The sequence below is a fragment of the Cotesia glomerata genome, linkage group LG5, assembly GCF_020080835.1.
Source record: "Cotesia glomerata isolate CgM1 linkage group LG5, MPM_Cglom_v2.3, whole genome shotgun sequence".
Classification (NCBI taxonomy): Eukaryota; Metazoa; Arthropoda; class Insecta; order Hymenoptera; family Braconidae; genus Cotesia; species Cotesia glomerata.
The window spans coordinates 3,240,201-3,262,271 of record NC_058162.1 but is presented as its reverse complement, the minus strand read 5'-3'; the positions used below and the strand labels follow the sequence as shown (position 1 = coordinate 3,262,271).

Sequence of the window (22,071 nt, the reverse complement as noted above, 5' to 3'; positions counted from 1 at the left end):
GTTTTTTAAGTTGTTTACAAATGAATTTTTTTTTTTATCTTTTTGTAATAATTTTTTCGGTAAAAAAAAAATTCCTAAAAATTTTCAGATGTCGGCTAACTCAATTTTCATATTCTATTGCTATAAAATTATAAAAAAATTTTCAATGTCTGTCAACTTCAGTAGTAAAAATAAGTAGAAAATTTAAAAAAAATTCTTGATAATTATAAAGAGAACTTAGTTTCTTGGAAGAAAGTAAACTAGGAAGTTTCTTTAAACGTAAGATTCAAAAATCTAGTTTTGACGTTTCATGAATTAGACAGATTACAAAAATGACAAGTCCAGATAAACAATCTCACAAATCTACAACACCGTGAGATATTACAATATTCCTTCATATTTTTGTATGTTCTGCTCATCGGAATGTGAGATACCTCGCGAGTAGGGCTCCACAGTTAGTTAGTTTTATCGAATTTTCACTTTTACATGTTGTTTGTCGTTTTAAGATACCAAGCGTATCACTTTTATCAATATTCAAAGAGAACAATCTGAAGGAGTAGATCTGATAATTGTAAATTTTTCCTGCTCGAGAACAGCAACGTCGCGTTGAAGATTAAAGATTCAATAGGTAATAAATATTTATTGGAGAATAATTGTTGACATACTAAGAAGTTTTCTTTGCTTCAACAATTCTCAAGTTTTTTTTTATGTTAAGGTAGTACTACTGGTTTTAGAATTGACGTTCAGAATCTTATGAAATTTGGCATATTGGTACTTTATAATATCATAATTAAGCAGTAAAATTTTTGGAAGCCTGGCGAGTCCTGAAAAAAAGATATTAATATTTATATATTTTTGCCTTTACCATTGATCCTTATGGAAAATCAAAGACTTCATTTTATTTTACAAAATTGGACGTTCAGATTCTTGTAAAAATTAAGACAACGAGAGAAAATAATATCTAAAACTTATTTAATAACAATCAGTATAGTTTCCGAGCACATGAGAATATTTATTAATAAAAAATATTTAAAATTTATCTCTGTCTCTCTTTCTTCAACGTGATTTAGTATAGGGAAATCTACTATGTTAATTAAATAGGGTTAGGTTTTGGGATTTGACTCTTGTGGTAACGGTAGTACTACCTTAAATAAATTTATTTTACTAGAAAATCAAACCCGCTTCTGTCAAAATGATTGTTATCGACAATTTAATTTATATTTTTACAAATTTTTCTCATTAATATTTAACCGTTGCCATGGTAACCGTTACCATAGCAACCGTTGCTATGATAATCGTTGTCATGGTAACCGTTGCCAAAGTGGTCACCTTTTCGCAACGAAAAGCGACAACAATGAAAACGTCACATCAACTTTTTAATAAAGGATTGAAATCTTTATGTTATAAACAAAAAAGTCAGAAACTGGGCCCATAACCTGCACTGATAGAAGGATTTAGTTCTATTTAATAAGATTTAGTAGCAGATACTAAATGATTTAGTAACGAACCTTTCATTACTAAATATTTAGTAATAGGTACTAAATCGTTTATTAAAGCCCATTTAGTTCCACCAAATAAATATTTAGTAGTATTTAACAAATGATTTATTGGTACTCAATAAATCGTTTATTGGTATCAAAGAAATTAATTTTTTAGCTAATTTTAGCGTGTAGCCTAACTTTTTGACTTAAAGTAAATAAAAATAATTAGGATAAATAATTTTAAGTAAAAATATAAGGTATTATAAAGAAAAGAATCTCATTAAATTATATTTTTTTGTTTGAGACATTTATAAAATTTAAAATTAAACAAGTTTTTAACATATCAATAATAGACAAATTAAAAAATGTAAATTAAACTCCACTGAGAAAAGACATAAATAGAAGAAATTTATTGAGAGTATGTGTGTTTTTGAAGGTTTAATAAATCTCCCAAAATCGAGCTGAATAAAATAATCTAAGTTAGTGAATAAGTTATGTATCACATAAACATTGGAATTAAAGCGTAGCTATCTACCGACAATACTTGCCGAAGAAATATTTAGTACCTGTTACTAAATATTATTTGGTGGAAATAAATATTTACTTCCATGTAATAAGGCTTTGTTGATATAAAGAAATCATTTATTAAACTGTAACAAATATTATTGATGGGTACAAAATATTTGTTTCTCCCAAATAAATGAATAAAAATTTTGTTACTCAATCAGTTTAGTACTCCGTACTAAATCCTTCTATCAGTGTGTAGCTAAAAATTCTGGAATTGAATAAATAAATTCCGCAATAAATTTATTGACTACCTTCTCTATTTCTCTATTAGAGAATAATTAAAATGAAAAAAAAAAAAAAAAAAAAGATTCTGCAGGTTTTTTTTACAAGATTATGATTTTAAGTATGTAATACAAGTACAATAAATTAAAAGTTATCGCTATCAATGTTTACAAGAAGTGACTTCTGCAATCAGTAAGAAAATATCCTGTGCGACACTAGTGTAGTCTTCATGAGAAACATTGTCAAGCAGGTGCTGATAGTATCAAAAGCATATATAATAATTGGAGAAGAGTAAAAAAAATTAGGAATGAGTTACAACTCATGTAGAGAAGGTAAAAGTATGAACACCAGAATTGGCTGTTTAACTAATGACAGAGCAACAATGATCAATGATAAAGAAAATAGTATAATATGGTTTTTATTGGTACAGCGAGAGCGAGACGGATAAATGTAAATGAAAGTAGAAGGGATAAACTGTGGATATACCGTGTTCGCACAAGAACTCTCAACAGCTCGCGGAGGATGCGAGGATTCGCTGTTAAAAAGTTTGTTCAGTTGGTGCATGCGAGCGGAGCTAGCCGGTCGTGTCTCCCTCTCGTACTCTCTCTTATCATTCATACTTAGATTCACATTATCTATTCTGTCAGCTGTCATTGTTTTTATAATAGTTTTTATTTTCACTTTTTTGCCTACTGCCATTTTTTTTTTTATTTAGATTTTTTATTTTTTAGTGAGTGATTTTAATTCATTTTTTATCGAATGGTTTTTTGAGGTTCGTAGTTTTTTTTTTATTTGAAAAATTTGAGTTCAAAATTTCCTTGATGATTAGAGCTCATTATTGATTTTCAAAAATTTTTAATCTTTTGAATTTTTAATTCAAAATTTTAGTACTGAAATTTTTTAAAATTTTATGAGAACAATTTTTTATATCAGGAATTTATTTTTTGAGTAAACCCAGAAAATGGTTAAATTTCAGCTGATTCTTGTATAATTTAGAACCAACTCGAGGAAATAACATGAAAATTAATTTAGCTGATATTTATTAGTTTTAAAAATTTTTTTAATAAATAAATTATAGCAAAAAAAAATTTTTTTTTAAATTGTCATTTAGAAATTGTAAAAAATTAAAAAAGCAATTTTTTTTTAAAATAACTTTTTTGTTAACAAAAATTAAAATATTTTCAAGTGATTGCTAATTTTAATATCATAGAAATAACACTAAAGTTAGCGGACGTTTTTAATTTTTTTTTAACTATTAAATTAGAAGTAAAAAATTACACTTACAATTTATCAAATTTTTTACAAACGAAAATTTTTTTTATCATTTTTTTCAATAAAAAAAAATTCTAAAAATTTTTAGATAACTAACTTAATTTTCATCCTGAAGAATTTTATTTTAACGCTCTTTATTTATGACAGAAAAAATTGACACCCTTAAATTTTTTTTTTTCAAAAAAATTTACTTGAAATAAACAATTGATAAGAATTTTCATAATTTTCCATGTCATTATTTTTTTGTAATTCTAAATAACACAAAAATCAATTCTGTTTTCTTATCTGCTTTTAAACCTAAATTTTAAATAAAAAATGTATATTTTCACTTGAAAAAATAAAAAAAAAACTTAAAATAGCAATCAGACAATATTTGTTAAGAATTAAGAACAAATAATTGCAAAAGATACAATTTTTCAAAATAATAAAACTTAGTTATGATTATCTGATTTTAAAAATATTTTTTTTCTATTTCAGATAACAAAAAAAATTTTAATGATGCAGTTTAATACGAGGGAGACAATCTAAGCGCGAAGTGTTGTGCAGTGAGTTCAATAAGTGCGCGAATCGAGAGCTTTTTCTACCGAGTCGTCACTCTAGTGAGCCCTGAACAATTATTTTCCAATTACAATTTGCAATTAATGTTTTGGAAAAATATATTTTTGATATTTAAACAATTCATACTTTTAATTAGCCGATGAAAAAATTAATACCATTAATTAGTCATATAAAAAATGTTTAAGTAATTTACAATTTATAATTTGTACATGATTTTTTTCTCTCCAGTACAAGACAATATCGATAAAATCTCATAAAAATGACTGACGTCTTGAGATAGGCGTAGGTTTAATTATTCTGCCTAAAATAATTAGTACCGATGAATTTATTCATTTAAGCAGATAATGTTTGAATTAATTTTCGGGTTTACTATCTTGACTGGAGAATAATAATAATAATAATAATAATAATAATAATAATAATAATAATAATAATAATAAAAATAATAATTGGCCCGGTTGATTTAATAAAAAAAAAAATAAAGACAGTGATTGTAAATTAATATTAATATAAATTTATATATAAATAAAAATGTCACGATTATCAAATCGTGTATCGTCTATCGTGGCAGCTCTCGCGATTATTTTTCTCGTTGTGTTTCTCGTGATTCTTTGGACGAGTATAAATACCGCAGACACATCTTATCCCGGTAAATCTCAAGTGACTAATTTTACGGGGTTGCCTCGTAAATTCAACGACAATGGACCGCTGCGGATACATCAGGAAATAACTGATCAAGATTCTATTGATAATTATCCAGATAATAATTGTGAGTTTTATTTTATTTTTATTATATATTATAATTATAACTATAATATTAAAATTAACCGAAGTTTTTAATTTTTAGATTTTTATTAAATTAGAACTAAAAAAATTTTTTTTTTAATTGCACTTACAGTTTTTCAAATTTTTAACAAATGAATTTTTTTCAATAAAAAAAATTCTAAAAATTTTTAGATGTCGGCTAGCTTAATTTTCATATTATAGCTAATGTTTTTATTTATACTAATAATATAACATTGAAGGAATTAAATCAATTTAGTACCACGAGCCAAAAAGCTCGTTTATTATAAAAAAAATGTGATTTTGACGGCAATATATTTCCTTGTATAAATCCAGATAATTTATGAGATTGACACACAAACACACTTGAACCGTATTGACTCACATTTAAACACATATATATTTTCTTCTCAATGAACTAAAGCTTTGATTTTGCAATTCTAGTTAGCTTCTGTTTAAAGGAGCTCAAACTTTTATGGAAAATTTTAAAACCTGCTTATTGTTGAAAAATGTTCGATGCCAAACAGAAACAGGTTAAAAATGTATACTTGGCAAGTTTCATATTTCGCTTAAGTAAGTAGATTAGGATCACGTGTTGTAAGACATAAAACTCCTGTTTTTATGAATTACCACAATTTTTTTTCTTTTTTGTCACTTTATAATAATTAAAAACCATTTATTATTGTCATTAATTTTCGTAATTTCAACAAAAAGTTTCTAATGACAAATTAATCGTGTTTATAAAATACGGCCTATCAATTTCGAGATAATACGACAATTATCTATTAATTTTGATGCTTATTATTACTAAAGGAAATTTTTTATAAAATATTAACCAAAAAAATGATCAATTTAATTATAAATAAAAATAAAATTCAACATTTTAGGTATAGAAGGGTATGAAATTTTATTTAATAAATTTTTGTATTTGAAATTATATAAAAACTTATTCAATTGGATAATTTTCATTCTTTTTTGTTGTAAAAAAATCGAAATAATGAAAATTTTTAATAATAAAAAAATATAAATAAGGTATTATTGATCAATTTTGATATTAATATTTATTTAAGAATTTATTTTTTGTAAAATATTGACAAACAAACAGTTATTTTCATTATAACAGAAGTAAAATTAAACATTTTAGATGTAGTAGGGTAATAAGGGTAATATGGGTTTAGCATACTTACTTGAATATTTAAATTATACCCATTATATGTTCGTGTTTAATATAAGATGAACAATAATGTTAATTTCAAAATAATTTTTTGATTATTGATCTCAAATACTTAAATTGTTTAAATTATTTAATTATGTAAAAAGAGGTCTAATTGTTATAGGTTTTAAATTATTTAATTTTATTTTTGTTTATAGTACACACAAAAAAAAATTTTCTTGCCCCAAGAAAATTTTAATTTTAAATTTTATTAAAATTTTAATAATATTAATTTTAAAATAATTTTTTTTTCAAATATTTAAATTATTTAAATTATTTAATTATGTAAAACAAGGCCTAAATTTTATAGATTTTAAATTATTTAATTTTATTTTTGTTTATAGTACACAGAAAAAAAAATTTTTTATCCCAAAAAAATTTTAAGGAAAACGAAAGTTATTTTGGAGCAAGAAGAAATTTTCTTGACTTAAGAAACTTTGACTTTATTCAAAAAATTTTCATCTTCCTTAATATTTTCTTGAGCCAAGAAAATTTACACTCCGGTCAAGAATATTTTTTTCAGTGTAAAAACGATCATTTTTTGTGAAGAACTTTTCTAATGATTAACATAAAAACTTAGTCATTAAATTTAATACTTTTCATTTTATCACATAAATCCTTTAGCTAGATTTTTTAACTTTTAGATACTTCAAATTTTCAAAAACATCTAACTAAATTTTAATTTAAATTTCTTACCCTCAAAATTAAATTTTCCAAAAATTAATCTTGACTAAAAAAAATTCCATTTCTCACAATTTCAAATAATTTTCCTCAAATAATAAAAATAAATGAAGACATTAAGTATTAAAAAATAAACAGTATCAAGTAATTACATAAATTAAATTTTCTCACCGCAAACACGTGAAAAAAAAATAAGAAAAAAAAATGTTATAATCAGAAACTTAATAGACTTAGGCAGCAAAATTAATGTCACGGTGGGTAATATGATCAATGGATTATATTATTATATCGTTTAGATCGGTAATCAGCAACTTTCACCTTCTAAAGTATCATTACATAGACACACGTATATTTATCTATGCATAATATATTAATAAATACATACATACATAAATATATAATACTTGAGATATTACATCCTTCGGGTTTCGTATATGCATCCAAAGACGCTATTAATAGACCAGACCGTTCAATTGACTTACCAACAAGAAAATTGACCGACGATGCAATAATGAAACTTTGACTTTTTACTGTTCATATGTAAGCTGAATAACCAATTGTTCGGTCAATTGACTATTTATATTACATTATACCACAAGTTTCTTCACTTTTAAAGCCCAAATTAAATGCCAAGTCGCTCCTTATCAACTTAAATATTTTAATTCGTTGTACATTATAATATCACTGTTATAAATATATTTTATGTAGGAGATTTTTGTTACTCTACGATATACAATAGAGTAGTTTGTTGAGTATTTTTATGCTATATATTGGGCTTATAGTTACATAGTTATTCGTTATATTACTCATTAGGTAAATAGTAGCGTCTGTTCAATGTGTTATACATAAATTAATTTTCGTAGAATTTTTTTCAATGTATATTACAACAGGAATTCGTTCAAATTTAGATAAATATTATTCGATTCTTAATGTAAAGTATAGTAGTAGTTGATAAAAATTTTAATTGTAATAAAATTTCCAAGATTTTTCTAATAAAATTCTTATATATGATAAGGCCAGATTAAATACGTGAAGAAAAAAAATTTAAGTTGAAGTACCAGATCTTTATTATCTCAAATGATTTTTTTTATATACATCTTAATTTTTTGTAGTAAAAAATTCTACACTGAAATTTACTTTAAATTGAGGAAAAAAATTAATTTTTTGTGATACTGATTAAGAATCTTCTCTTCTTTTTCATTTCGGATAGCTAGAAGGGCTGGAATCATGAAAGCGAGGGCGCGTTATTTTTTGTTTTTCTTCGTTTTTCTACTTCAGTTTTCTGTAACTGTTTTAACTCGTTGAGGACATACGGGGTCCAGTGGACTTTACTCAGCAAAACAGTTCTAATTAATTTCCTATGTAATGTATTGACTTATAATTGGCACCAAACTTTAATATAACATTCCCTCTAAATATCTTAACAATTATTTTTAATTTCTAATAATTTAAAAATACTGAAAAATCGTTTAGAAAAAAAAACTTACGAAATTGAACTTTTTTTATAAAAAAAGTCGCAGAAATTTTGATTTTTAGGATATCGAAAAAAAAAAACCGACGCTATTTTATTCGGAAAACAATATATTTTAAGGAAAAAAATCAATATTTGATGAAGTTTGAAAAAAATATATTTATTCTGAAGTTTGAAGTTACGAATTTCGGTCAGTCGCTTAAAATGAGAATAAGACATTTAAACATGCAAAATAATATAAAAAGATTTAGTTTTTTGTCATAATACTCTTTTATTATAATTATAACAATAAAAAAATAGAAATATCTTAAAGAATATCAATGAAATCAATCGTAAATGAGACTGTCTCATTTATAAATCTCCTTCTAAATTTAAAATTGCCTTAAAGTTTGCCTGGGGTCCAGTGGACCCCACTCAACAAAACAGTTCTAATTCGTTTCCTATGTGATGTATTGACTTATAATTGGCACCAAACTTTAATATAATATTCCCTCTGAATATCTTAATAGTTATTTTTAATTTCTAATAATTTAAAAATACTGAAAAATTGTTTAGAAAAAAAAAACTTACGAAATTGAACTTTTTTTATTAAAAAAGTCGCAGAAATTTTGATTTTTACGATATCGAAAAAAAATAGACGCCATTTTATTCGAAAAACAATATATTTTAAGGAAAAAAATCAATATTTGATGAAGTTTGAAAAAAATATATTTATTCTGAAGTTTGAAGTTACGAATTTCGGTCAGTCGCTTAAAATGAGAATAAGACATTTAAACATGCAAAATAATATAAAAAGATTTAGTTGTTTGTCATAATACTCTTTCATTATAATTATTACAATAAAAAAATAGAAATATCTTAAAGAATATCAATGAAATCAGTCGTAAATGAGACTATTTCATTTATAAATCTCCTTATAAATTTAAAATTCCCTCATAGTTCGCCTGGGGTCCACTGGACCCCGTGTGTCTTCAACGGATTAATTTTTAATTGTTCTTTTACAAATATTCTAATCGAATAAAAAAAAGTATCATAAGCTTTGACTTTTTCTTGAAAGTAAAAAAAAGTTCAAGGCTACAAGACCTTGAAAGCGAAAGATAAAAAGTAAAATTAAAAAATGTTTAGTAAAAGCAGACTGTTACATTAACTTTAACTGTTTGGTCTCGATCTCAACAGATCGTAAAGTATATCATCATCATCATCATTCACGTGTTGCTTTTTCAGCACCGTCAATTATTGTCCCTCTGGCCCACAGCAGATCGCGAATTTCGTTGAATATTATATCCTGCGTTTAGTAACATTTGCCATTCACGTATACATTGAAATAATAAAAATAAATGCAGCACATAATAACAAGCAAGAGAAGGAAATGAAACGTAAAATTTGCAGTAAAGAACAGAATGACTGAGTAGTTTACTAAGAAGACAGTGATAGAGTAGTATAGGGAGAATTCGTTAACTTAATGATTCGCGGTGCCAAGAATAAATATTTATGCTTTGTTGTAACTTGTAAAGGATGAGAATTTTGACTTTTTTTTTTATATTATAAATACATAACATTACACTACATTAGTTTCTGTTATTGTTATTATTATTACTATTTATTTAATACGTCACAGAGACAATGTCGGGTTGTGGCGGTTCAACGACACTTGGCGCAGCAACTCTTGATTCTTGCGTAGTCTAAGGAGTCATAAAAATTGTGTTTGCTTTTTGTTTCGCGCTATTTAGCGCTCAGTACTTGATATCGAGTGTCTAGTTAATTCGATAATTTTTTTTTTTGACTTTAAAGTGAAATATCAAAAAGAAACGAGAGAAAAAAAGAGAATTGAAAATAATAAAAAAATTATGCAAACATAGAGCTTTATATGTATTAAATCTATGTAATCTAATTCAAACACTTGAATTTATTCATTTTATATTTAAAGTTTCAAAACCAGATGTCATAAATACTAAAGTTTTAAATTTAGTAAGGTTATTTTATTCAGGTTTATTTTTTAATTTTTAATTAGTTATTATTTTAGTTTTCTTTAAAAAAAAAAAAATAATAAGCTTGAGTAAAAGTTTGTTAATTATTTCAATAACATAGAAGTTTATTATCAAAAAGATAAGAAATTTTTTTGCTAAACTTTTTGCTTAAAAAAACGATAAATTTTATCCTGACTCATCTTACTTTTGAACAATAAAACAATTATTTCGATTTACGACTTTTTAAAACGCCTACTTAAAGTCAGATTTGTTTCAAATTTTTATTACCACTCTAAAAAAATATTTTTTTACGACCGATAAAACAGCTCCATTTTCACCTTGACCGAGACCCTATTTCCAACATAAAACATACACTTATAAATATTAAAACTCGGTTTCAGTAGCCAGTAACTTCTTTTAGCTAATTTATTTCTCCAATAAGTCTCTTTCAATATTTACACTGTCAATTAGTTATTACCTCAAAGTCATAATTTAAAAAAAAAAATATATTACTACTCACACGCCCGACGTCAAGAATCGAACCCCGATCTTTCGCGCACTTGATAAAAGACTTAACTATCCCGTTACAATTAAAACCTCCTTTAAATCTGATTGAGTGACTGAAATTTTTAACAATAACTAGGGCCAGGACTTTCGCAGTTGTTTAAATGAACATTTATATGTTTAACCTTTAATTTGAACAAAGAAAAAACGTCAACTTCCTGGCCCTAACAATAACTATTCATTTTTGGTTAATTATTGTTTACAGTCAACAAAATTATATTATACTACGAATTTTTAAAAATGTCAAATCAAATTTGACGCAATCAATCCTACTTGACTTGCCAATTTTAGGAGTTAATAAATCGAAATAAATTTCTACGAAATTCATTCAATAATAAAGCGATTTCGCGAATCAATTTAGTCTATTATAGGTCGCTGCTCATTACATCTCAATTATAATAAACTCAATGTAAATATTTAGTCGAGTTCAAATGAAATACTAAGTAATAGTAACAGGTTATAACTATATTATGGCAGACGGAAACTCAATAAAAGATCTATCGGCTTTATTAGTCAGCTGTAATTTTAACTTTTACAATTCACCTGTCATTTCAAATTTACTTCCCACATACTTCCTTTGACGGAACGTAGTTGAGGATAAGAGATTTATTTTATCGGCTGTATTTTTCAAAAGTTCTGACAGATGGCAGTAGAAGACCGACGCTAGAACCACATTGTGCTTGAAAATGGCGTTTTTGAAGTTAAAAGCGCGGGAAAACTTGAAAAATTTGACTTTTCAAACGATTTTTTCGTTTAAATTTACAATTAGTGTTTTGTATGACCAATAATGATAAAAATAGTTTTAAAAATTGAAAAATTAAGTCAAAGTATCTACGACACACCTTGGAATCAGTCGGTAACCCGTCGCGTCAATAACACACGTCTTGCCGTCCTTGCTCGCCGTGTGACCACGCTGTCTTTACTTGTATAAATATACTGTATGCTGTACAGTATTATGTCTTTCTATACTAATACTATCACCACGACCGCGCATCCCGTATCCTGTTCTAAAGTATCGTATTATCGACGCGGTAAGCGATTTTTAAACAGTTTTTTTTCCTTTGAGGAGTTTGTAATGCAGTGATTTTTTAGCGTAAAATACACATTGAACTGCTATCTTAACCCTGTCGCGGATTGCCGAGTTTTTATAGCGCAAAAATGTAAATAAAATAAAAAATCAAATAAACCACAGCTACTGCTGAACTTCTGCGGTCGGTTGCGTAAGAAACGGGTAGAGGCGTTTCTGTTACTGTGCTAAGTTTAATCGTTGGTTAAATTATAATATTTTGTTAAAAAGGGGGCGAAATATTTTTCTCTTACGATTGAGATTTTTTTTTTAATAAATAAATATGAAAATATTCGATTGAGCCGGCTATAAAAATTAGAAATTTAGTTTTTTATTTTCAAGCAGAATTTATTTCGAACAAAATTATTGGTATAAAAAATGAAATTTTTGAAATAAACATATTAAAAAACTGGAATTAATATAATTGAAATCTCTTAAACTTACATTGATAACAGTAATAAAAATAAAAGCCGATAAACCTTATAAAATATGTGTATTTACATTGATAATAAATAAAAATAAAAGTGTACGTATAAATAAAATGATATCAAATGGAAGACAAATTTACAATAGAGTAGCCTGAGAGTATCAGTGGGGTCATCGACCATTATATACAATATACATATAAGAACGAACTCTGGTTAGCTGAGAAATAAGAGAAAACGACACCCTGAAGGATAGTCACGAACAAAATTGATCATGAATACCGATCTTATTTCGCGGATTGCTTACGTTAACTTTGGTCTTACGGGAAAAAGTCTTAATAAGTTAAAAGCTAACGATCTTGTGAGTTATGATATACTTCAAGCATACTACGGGTAAAAGAATTGATTTAATTGACTGAAAATCTTTAAGCGACTGACTGAAATTCGTAACTTCAAACTTCAGAACAAATATATTTTTTTCAAACTTCATCAAATATTCATTTTATTCCTTAAAATATATTGTTTTCCGAATAAAATGGCGTCGGTTTTTTTCGATATCGTAAAAATCAAAATTTCCGCGACTTTTTTCATAAAAAAAGTTCAATTTCGTAAGTTTTTTTTTTTCTAAACGATTTTTCAGTTTAAAAATAAATTATTAGAAATTAAAAATAACTATTAAGATATTTAGAGAGAATGTTGTAGTAAAGTTTGGTCTCAATTATAAGTCAACACATCACATAAGAAACGAATTAGAACTGTTTTGTTGAGTAGGGTCCTCTGCACGGAAAAAAGAAAATTCGAAAAATTACAGTATATAATGCAACGTGGTGCTTCGTGATGAAAACTGGAAAAATTACAGTTTCAAATGTAATTATTACAGATTTTATAAGAATTACATTGTAGAATGTAATATTTACATTGAAAACTCTGAATATTAAATTAAAAAATTGTTATTTCAAACTGTAATTTTTCTAGTTTTGATTACGACGGGACCGATTTTACATTTTATGCTGTAATTTTTCGAGTTTTTTTTTCCGTGTGGACTCCGTGTGTCCTTAACGTAATTTTATCAACGTATTACCCGTGCAAACAAAATTTTGATTCAAAATGAATTTAAGGTTGAAATTCATATTTTGTCATAAAAATATGCATTAGTTTTGAGATCAATCCAAATTTGAAATTGATTTGTAGATAAAAATTAACACGTCTGTAGAACTTTCGATCCTGCTTCAGAATTTTAATAAAGACTTAAGAATATTTAGGATTATTTTTATATATAAAATATTCTTAAGTCTTTATTAAAATTCTGAAGCAAGATCGAAAGTTTTACAGCTGTGCTAAATTCTATCTACAAATCCATTTCAAATTTGGATTGATATTAAAACTAATTCATATTTGTGTCAAAATATGAATTTCAATCTCAAATTCATTTTGAATCAGAATTTTTTTTGCACGGGTATAATCACGGAAATCATAAAATTTTGATTAACATTAAAATTCATCGATAGTTTTATTTTCATTACAAATATCTACTAACTAGGCCTTATTACTAGCGGGCATCGTACTTGCTTGACATCAACAATTTTACTTATATTTACATATGTATTTACGATGTCATCATACCTAACCGTATAGGACATATGATTTCGGAAAATGCTTACTTACAATTTGTCATAAAGGCTGATGTCAGCTTAGAATATAAAACCCGCGTGATAAAATTAATATAATATATACTACTTAATATTCTCCAGTGTTTTATTGGAATTATAAATATTATTATTATTTATTTAAAAAACCCGTAGTAGAGAAGCTGAACGTGTATTATTCTGATGGTATTTTAGTCAGTTTAATTGGTCGTAACACCTGAATATACTTAGCAGTTGAGGCTTGATAAATTACGTGTAATTTATGTGAATAAAATATTTGACGATAAAATTAATCAATGACATGCTGAATATTCAATCAAATTTCTTATAATTTTTGAAATTTATTTTGTAAATCCGGGGGATGGTTTAAGTAGTATATACAATATAAAATCTTATAATATAAAATAATACATGCTGGACATTGAGATGTTAAAAGATTCTTACGTGGGCAGTATTATATCCTTTTCACGGAACAATGACACCCACGTATTTACGCTTTCTTCTTACGCTTAGTAAGAAGTGCGTTTGGATTTATTTTTATACGGGGATTAAATAATATTAATCTTTTTAATTTATTTAAATTTTATTTTTGGTCTACCGTTGTTATTATTATTGGCAATGTCATTACAGAGGTGTTACATTAGGTATTGATTGATTAATGTACATATTTAAGCGATATTTCAGTTAATAAAAAATAGTTGAATTCAACGGACCCCGAGGGGATTCGAACCTGCGAACTATTGTCTGGCGAGTTGTTAAGCTTACGCATTAGTCATTTTTGGATTTATGGAGATTGGGTTGAGAAATGGAATTGGGTATTAATATTAATGTTTATTGAGTGTATGATAAATTCATTTTTCGTATTTTAAAAAAATTTTTAAAGTTTCGAAATTTAAATCAGATTGTTGGGCAATAATTTAAAGGCAATGCATCAATTTTTTTTTTAATGTACATTATTAAGAGAATAAGCAAAATTTTTTGGCCAGTGTATTTATATGATAAAATCAGTTTTTTAGTGAAATTTAGTATCATTGCAAAGGTCTTGATTGGAATTTGTGCTTTTTTAAGGATTTATACCATTCTCACCAACAGTAAATTGACGATGATAAATATTTAAGCTGCATTCGAAGATGCTCTATCTCTAGATACCTAATTAAGAAATGACCTTGTATCTCGTGAACTATTGACATTTTTAAAGATATAAGCTTATCCCGATGTTACACTCATCGAGACCTTTCATTTGAGTACCCACATCAATTTTTCATATATTTATATATATTATATATTTGTATATATAAAAAATATATCAAATTGCATATGGGTACTTAAATGAAAGGTCTTGATGAGTGTAACATTGGGATGAGCTTATATCTTTAAAAATGTCAATAGTTAAGAAAGTACAGTGCAATTTAACATAATCAAGAAACGATTCTGTATTTCGTGAACTATTGACATTTTTGAAGATATAAGTTCACCCCGACATTACACTCATCGAGACCTTTCATTTGAGTACCCACATCAATTTTTCATATATTTATATATATTATATATACGTATATATGAAAAATATATCAAAAATGCATGTGGGTACTCAAATGAAAGCTCTTGATGAGTGTAACATCGGAATGAGCTTAGATCTTTAAAAAAGTCAATAGTTAAAAATATACAGTGCAATTTAACAAAATTCATTATTTAATTAAGCAAAATTTTATTTATTTATAGTTCACAAATCACGGAAGTCACATAGTGACTGAAAGGTTGCTGGTTTTCTTATATTGCTCGATAAGTTTGCATATATGACATGATCATTAATGTCTGTTTATAATTTCTCAATAAAATGTAGTATTAAAAATCCTCGATAGATGGCGCATGATCGCTGAATCTTCTCCTTATAAGAGAATTGAGTTTGAGATTATAAGTTTTAAAATCAAAATAATTTTTTTGACTGTTCTAAAGAGTTTATCAGTAATTAGTTTTTAGCTTAACCTACTTAATTAATTTAAGTCTTATACGACCTGATAATTGTTGCACACATTATTTAGAAGATATATTAAAATTAAAAATTGTATGTATTATTAATTTATTCATATTTCTTGTATGTATATAGGGCCATATAGTAAAATTTTTTCATGGGTTGTTTTTCATGTTATGTATCAAAAAAATTCGATTCAAATTGTTGATTAAAAATTTTTAAAAAGACATACGTTAATTTCTTAATTTTTCTATAAAATAAATTAAGTTGAAAATTAAAAAAAATATTAAACAAAAATAATTTTAGGAACCGAAAATCAAAGGAACAGAAAAATAACATTTATAAGTCCGACCATGGACCAATTTGTGTATATTTAATGTTAACTTCCCCACAAGTGCATCGGGCGTACGTGCCGACGAAGCATAAACCTCCTTCTCTGTTTTAAAATTGCACTCATGCCGTTTCAAAGTGATTCGTGGCAAACAAATAAAACAAAATAACGACTTCCATTTCGAATTATAAACAAATATGCCAAACTGATTTTTATTTCCGAGCTTCACTCATGACCGGCTCTGTTCTGAAGAGCAAGATGACTCAGCTGTATCCAATCACAGTCAAATTTTTTTCGTTTAAATTAGAGCTAATATTAATGCACAATATATCCATTTATTGTGTTAATAAATTTTTATTCAGCAAATCGGTGATCGAACTAATAAAAATCCGGTCGATAATCTCTGAACTCTTTAAATACTTATGCGACAGGGTCAATCGTTGTAGTTCGTTGAACATTTAACCGGAGGATATTTATGCACACATAAATTTTAAATAAATAAATATCTTTATTCGAGTTAAGGGTACGGAAAAGAGTTCTAAAGCCATTTCAATAAAATCCTCGAACAGTATATGCACACGTATGTGTATACACACACGAGTGATTGCAAATGCAGAGTCAAGAATTATCAAGACATTCGATCGAATCTTCTGATAGACAGCAGAAGGATAAACTGACTTTGAAAAAAATATATTGCGTGTTGATCATTTCCTTGATCTTACAAATGTTTCTGTCATAATATAATTAACAAATCATCAGATCGGGTATCGGTGCAAAAAATATCTGAGTGATTGACTGAAAAAATTAGTGGTATGTTATTAACTTTTTTTGTGCAAGATACAAATGAATTTTTGTTCTTTCGGTTTGTGTTTTGCAATCCTCTGCACAATTCTAGATCCTTCAAAATTTAATTTATTACACAATGGAAAAAAAACTTGACTAGAGAAAAATATTATTTTCATAATTTGAATCTTGATTTTAAATAATCGGTTCAAATTAATTCAAGAAATTCACTCGTGAATCAAAAGCCCGTGAAAAAATTTTATAAAAAAATTTTATGGCCATAACAGGCTCTATATGCTGATAAAAAAAATATAGTACAAATTTTCGAGTTTTTTTTTTTTTTCTAGAAATAATTCAATATAATAGAGTCAAATAATTTTTTTTTTTTTTTAAATTTCATTAAAAGTTTTCATCTTTTACATCATTAATGTATATTAGCAACCTTGCAGTCACTATGTGACTGTCGTAACTTGTGAACTATAAATAAATAAAATTTTGCTTTGTTAAATAATGACTTTTGTTAAATTGCTCTGTACTTTTTTAACTATTGACGTTTTTAAAGATATAAGCTCATCCGGATTTTACACTCATCAAGAGCTTTCATTTGAGTACCCACATGCATTTTGATATATTTTTCATATATACATATATATATTATATATATAAATATATGAAAAAATGATGTGGGTACTCAAATGAAAGGTCTCGATGAGTTTAATGTCGGGGTGAGCTTATATCTTTAAAAATTTCAGTAGTTCACAAGATACAAGGTCGTTTCTTAATTACGTTAAATTGCACTGTACTTTTTCAACTATTGATATTTTTAAAGATATAAGCTCATCTCGATGTTACACTCATCAAGAACTTTCATTTGAGTACCCACATGCATTTTTGATATATGTTTTATACATACATATATATGATATATATAAATATATGAAAAATTGATGTGGGTACTCAAATGAAAGGTCTTGATGAGTGCAACATCGGGATGAGCTTATACCTTTAAAAATGTCAATAGTTCACAAGATACAAGGTCATTTCTTAATTATATATCTAGAGATAGAGCATTTTCGAATACAGCCTAAATATTTATCATCATAAATTGACTATTGGTGAGAATGCACTGATAGAAGGATTTATTTGTATCAAAAAATATTTGTGAATAATTAACAAATCATTTATTAGAGACCAATATTTAGTATCAAATAAATATTTCTTAGTATTTAAAATGATTTGTTTGTATTTAATAAATCTGATATTCATTTATTAAATATTAATAAATCTTTTTGAATACTAAGAAATATTTGTTAAGGACTAAAAAGTGATCTCTAATAAATGATTTGTTAAATATTAACAAATATTTTTAACTATAAACAAATCCTTCTATCGGTGTGATATGATACCATGAAAAAGCACAATTCTTGGTCAAGACTTTTCCAACGATACCAAATTTAACCATAAAAACCCATTTTATTATATGAATTTACTGGGCACAAAATTTTTTTTTATTCTCTTAATAATATAGATTATAAATTCATTATGTCAAAAAGATTTTGATTTTTTAGCCTCAATATCTTAAACTTAAATCTCTTGTTTGGAGACGATTTAGCCGTCATGCGCCATCTATTGGAGATTTTCGTCACTATTTTTGGTCAAAATATTATGTATGGGCATATAAAGACAGATCTGACCATAAAAAATTTTTTTTACTGTCAATACTTTACTATCTCTAATCTCTTGCCTCAAATGATTTTTTCCAGTATATATCTACCATTATTACTAACTAATTAAATTTGAATTGACAATAGATTAAAAAATTAATAATTTCTAATTTTTTAATGTTTTACACAATTTTTTTATAGTAGCAATGATTAATAAAAACTTTTCCACTAAGACTTTCTTTTGTCATCTTTGCTCATGTGCTCATTTCAGATACGAATAATCAAATCATCCGGTATAAAACAAGCCATAAGTATACGATAAAAAAAAAAGAAACATAAACATAATTTAACTAAATTGAGTGGTTATTACCAATCATCAATAAAAAACCTCAAAGTCAAAAATAAAAATAATTATAAGAAGAAAAAATCCTATCCAGGGAGTTGCGCTATCGAACAAGTTAATCGTTAATTTATTCATGCCTGTAATAAGTGGGATATCATAATGGTGTGTGACTATTATTATATATGAAAGTGACAGTATTAAAAGTTGGTTCGATGTTACATTATAAATATAAATACATAAATACAATAATAACGGAAATACAAACATATATATTGATACTGGTATTTGTGATTATTACAAAAGAACTGCTATATTAGTTATTGTATTGCATTGTATTGTGTTGTATTGTGAACACACAAGTCACGATAGTAGTTAAGTACATATCGACAAATGAAATCAACTGTGACATTCGATGAATGACTCTTAAATTTTTTATTATTTATACATTCATAGGTACTTAAGTCCTGTATTATTGCCACGCCTTAACACTTTTCTTCCACTGTTACTTTTAAATAAAACTTTACCTATTCCATTCCATATTTACCACCGAACTGTCCTTTTTTTATTTTCCTCTCTCGTTTTCAAATAAACTGTCGCGTTTTTTTCCTCACTTTCAACCAGTAAACAGAGAAATATTCACCTTTGAATAATTTGAATGCTTTGAGGATTAGAAAGATAAGATTTCAACGACGAAAAAGTATCTTTTACTGGGCTTGAATACTAATTATTTTTAATGAATAGATAAATTACTTTTTTCTCATATTATTCCCTTATTTTTTTTCATTTTTTAGGATTGACTCATTATTCGATAACAATCGTTATTTAAATAATTAATAAATATATATTAGATCTGAGGTGCCGACGAGTTAATAAGAAAGACCCTAAGCTCCGCGGAACCGGGTTCGAGCCCACCCGGGAGTAAAAGACTTGAATAGAGAAAGAATGATTTTAATTTTTGCCTTAGAGAAATTTTAAATAAGCAAAGTAATTTTTTTTTGTTATTCGTTTTATGGACAAATATCAATATATAAAAATTTTAATAAATATTATCGCGAAAACAATTGTTGGGGTAGATATACTTGTATTTTATTTGAAAAGAGTAAAAGGGCTTCGTTGAAATAGTAAAATTTTTAAATTCTAACAGAATATTTCTTCACTCTATGAATCTAATCGTGTAAATATTGGACTCATTAATTGGAGAAAAAAATTTTATTCATTTTCTGGTTTTAATTTTTACACTGAGAAAAAAAAATACTTTTACTCAATTGACAATTTCTTGGTTCAAGAAACTCGCTGACGATCAATTATTCTATTATTATTAATTATTAATTTCTAAAGAGAAGAACATAAATATTTATCTTTGGATAATAGATAAACAAAAGAATAGCTTTATTTAAATTAAGTAAAAATTATTTCAATCAATTTAACAATTTTTTGAGCTAAAAATATATATTCTTGAAAATTTTCAAGTACATAAAGTTTTATATTAAGAAAATTTTCTTAATTTATAAATTAATTATTAATTAATAAAAGTATTTTTTCTCATTGTATAATTCTGAAGAACTTGATATTCTTGATTTGAGTAGAAAAATTCTTGATTTAAGGAAATTTTACTTGATTCCAGAATTTTTTATCGTAATTCAAGACAATTACCCTCTTCAAAATTATATTCTTGGTTTAAGAATTTTTCTCTTGAATCAAGTTAATTTTTTTTTCAGTGTAAAATTAGTAAATTTTTATTTTTTTAAATTAGAGCCTTTAATATTGAGATTTAAAAATAGTGGATCAAAATTTTTCTTTCTCCACTTAAGATAATTTTAGAAAAAATATTTTCAAACTTTGCAATTTTATATCTTGTTTCACAAACAACTTATCGGCTAAGCATGGTACATATTTTATAGAAAATTGGACGCTCTACAAAAAAGTTTTATCATTTTTTAATAAATTTACTTTTTCAAAAATAATTCGAGGTTAAAGTTGGAATTTTAAATTGATACCTTTCTTTCATTTTTTGTTAATATGTTATTGTTTAGATAAAAATTCTTTATACGTTTTGAAGAATATCTACTTCTGAGTGAAAGAAATGAAATATTAATCCATTCACTAACTTGCCAAAATAAATAGTGATAACTTTTATTGATTTCTAAAGTGAAAATTGCATACTAAGAAATACTTAATTACATCATTTTTTTATTCTTTGAAATTCATCCTCAATTTTTGGTTGCTGTACAGTGATTATTATTATTATTATTATTCAAGGTATTATCCAAGGCAATATCTTGCTTTCAAGCCAAAAGTATATGAATAATTGAATATTTTCATTTTTATAAATTACTAATGAGTTATAGAATATAAATATTGATTATTAATATTAATAAGAATGAGAAGTTGTCTTATTACTTCACCAACAAGTATATTATACGCTATTTTGTCTTGGCTATTAATAAACATAAAAATAGATAAAAGAAATCCATTTTAAATGGAGTCAATATTTGGAAGAAAAATAATTTTTCCAGAGATAAATAGATCCTTTTAAATGTTGACATTAGAACTGAAACCGAAGCTTATTTAAATAATGAAAGTCAAGAACAATAAACAAAAACGACTAAAATAGTATCGGGATGTCGAGATGACACTGAAAAATAATATTTAGATTGTCATGGGAATTAACACTTAGCAGTATTTACTCATCTGGATAGAGAACAGATAGAAACTCATTGAATACAATGCCCACATCCGGGAAATTCCGGGTTCCATTCGCTTGTTCATCGGCCTAGTATTTTTATTTGTAACTTTTTTTTTGTTTTTTATGAAGAGAAAAAAAAATGATTTAGTGTCTTCCGCATTTGAAAATTTGTAAACATATCATATAAATACAAACACAAACATATTCACGAGTGAATTATGTAGCAGGAAGAATTTCCTCTTCCACTCATCTTCGTTGCGCGTTATCTCGACAGATCAGGAGTCTCGATGGCGCGTCGAACACGCCTTGAGGGACGAGTTCAATTAAATCACGATTCTCTCGTGCAGTTCAAAAAATATATACATTTCGTGGTATTTAAACAATAATAATAATGGAA

The 22,071-nt window shown here is 26.1% G+C and overlaps 1 protein-coding gene across 2 annotated transcripts in view; it reads left to right on the top strand.

Annotated features, from left to right (window-relative positions):
• Window positions 1-4,553: 4,553 nt before the first annotated feature.
• Window positions 4,554-22,071, top strand: part of LOC123265956 (A disintegrin and metalloproteinase with thrombospondin motifs 9) — a 158,203-nt gene continuing 140,685 nt past the window's right edge. For both annotated transcript variants that reach the window (XM_044729953.1, XM_044729952.1), the window contains exon 1: window positions 4,554-4,848. In XM_044729953.1, the coding sequence (XP_044585888.1) occupies window positions 4,611-4,848 (238 nt within the window). In that variant the 5' untranslated portion in view covers window positions 4,554-4,610. The remainder of the gene's footprint in view (window positions 4,849-22,071) is intronic.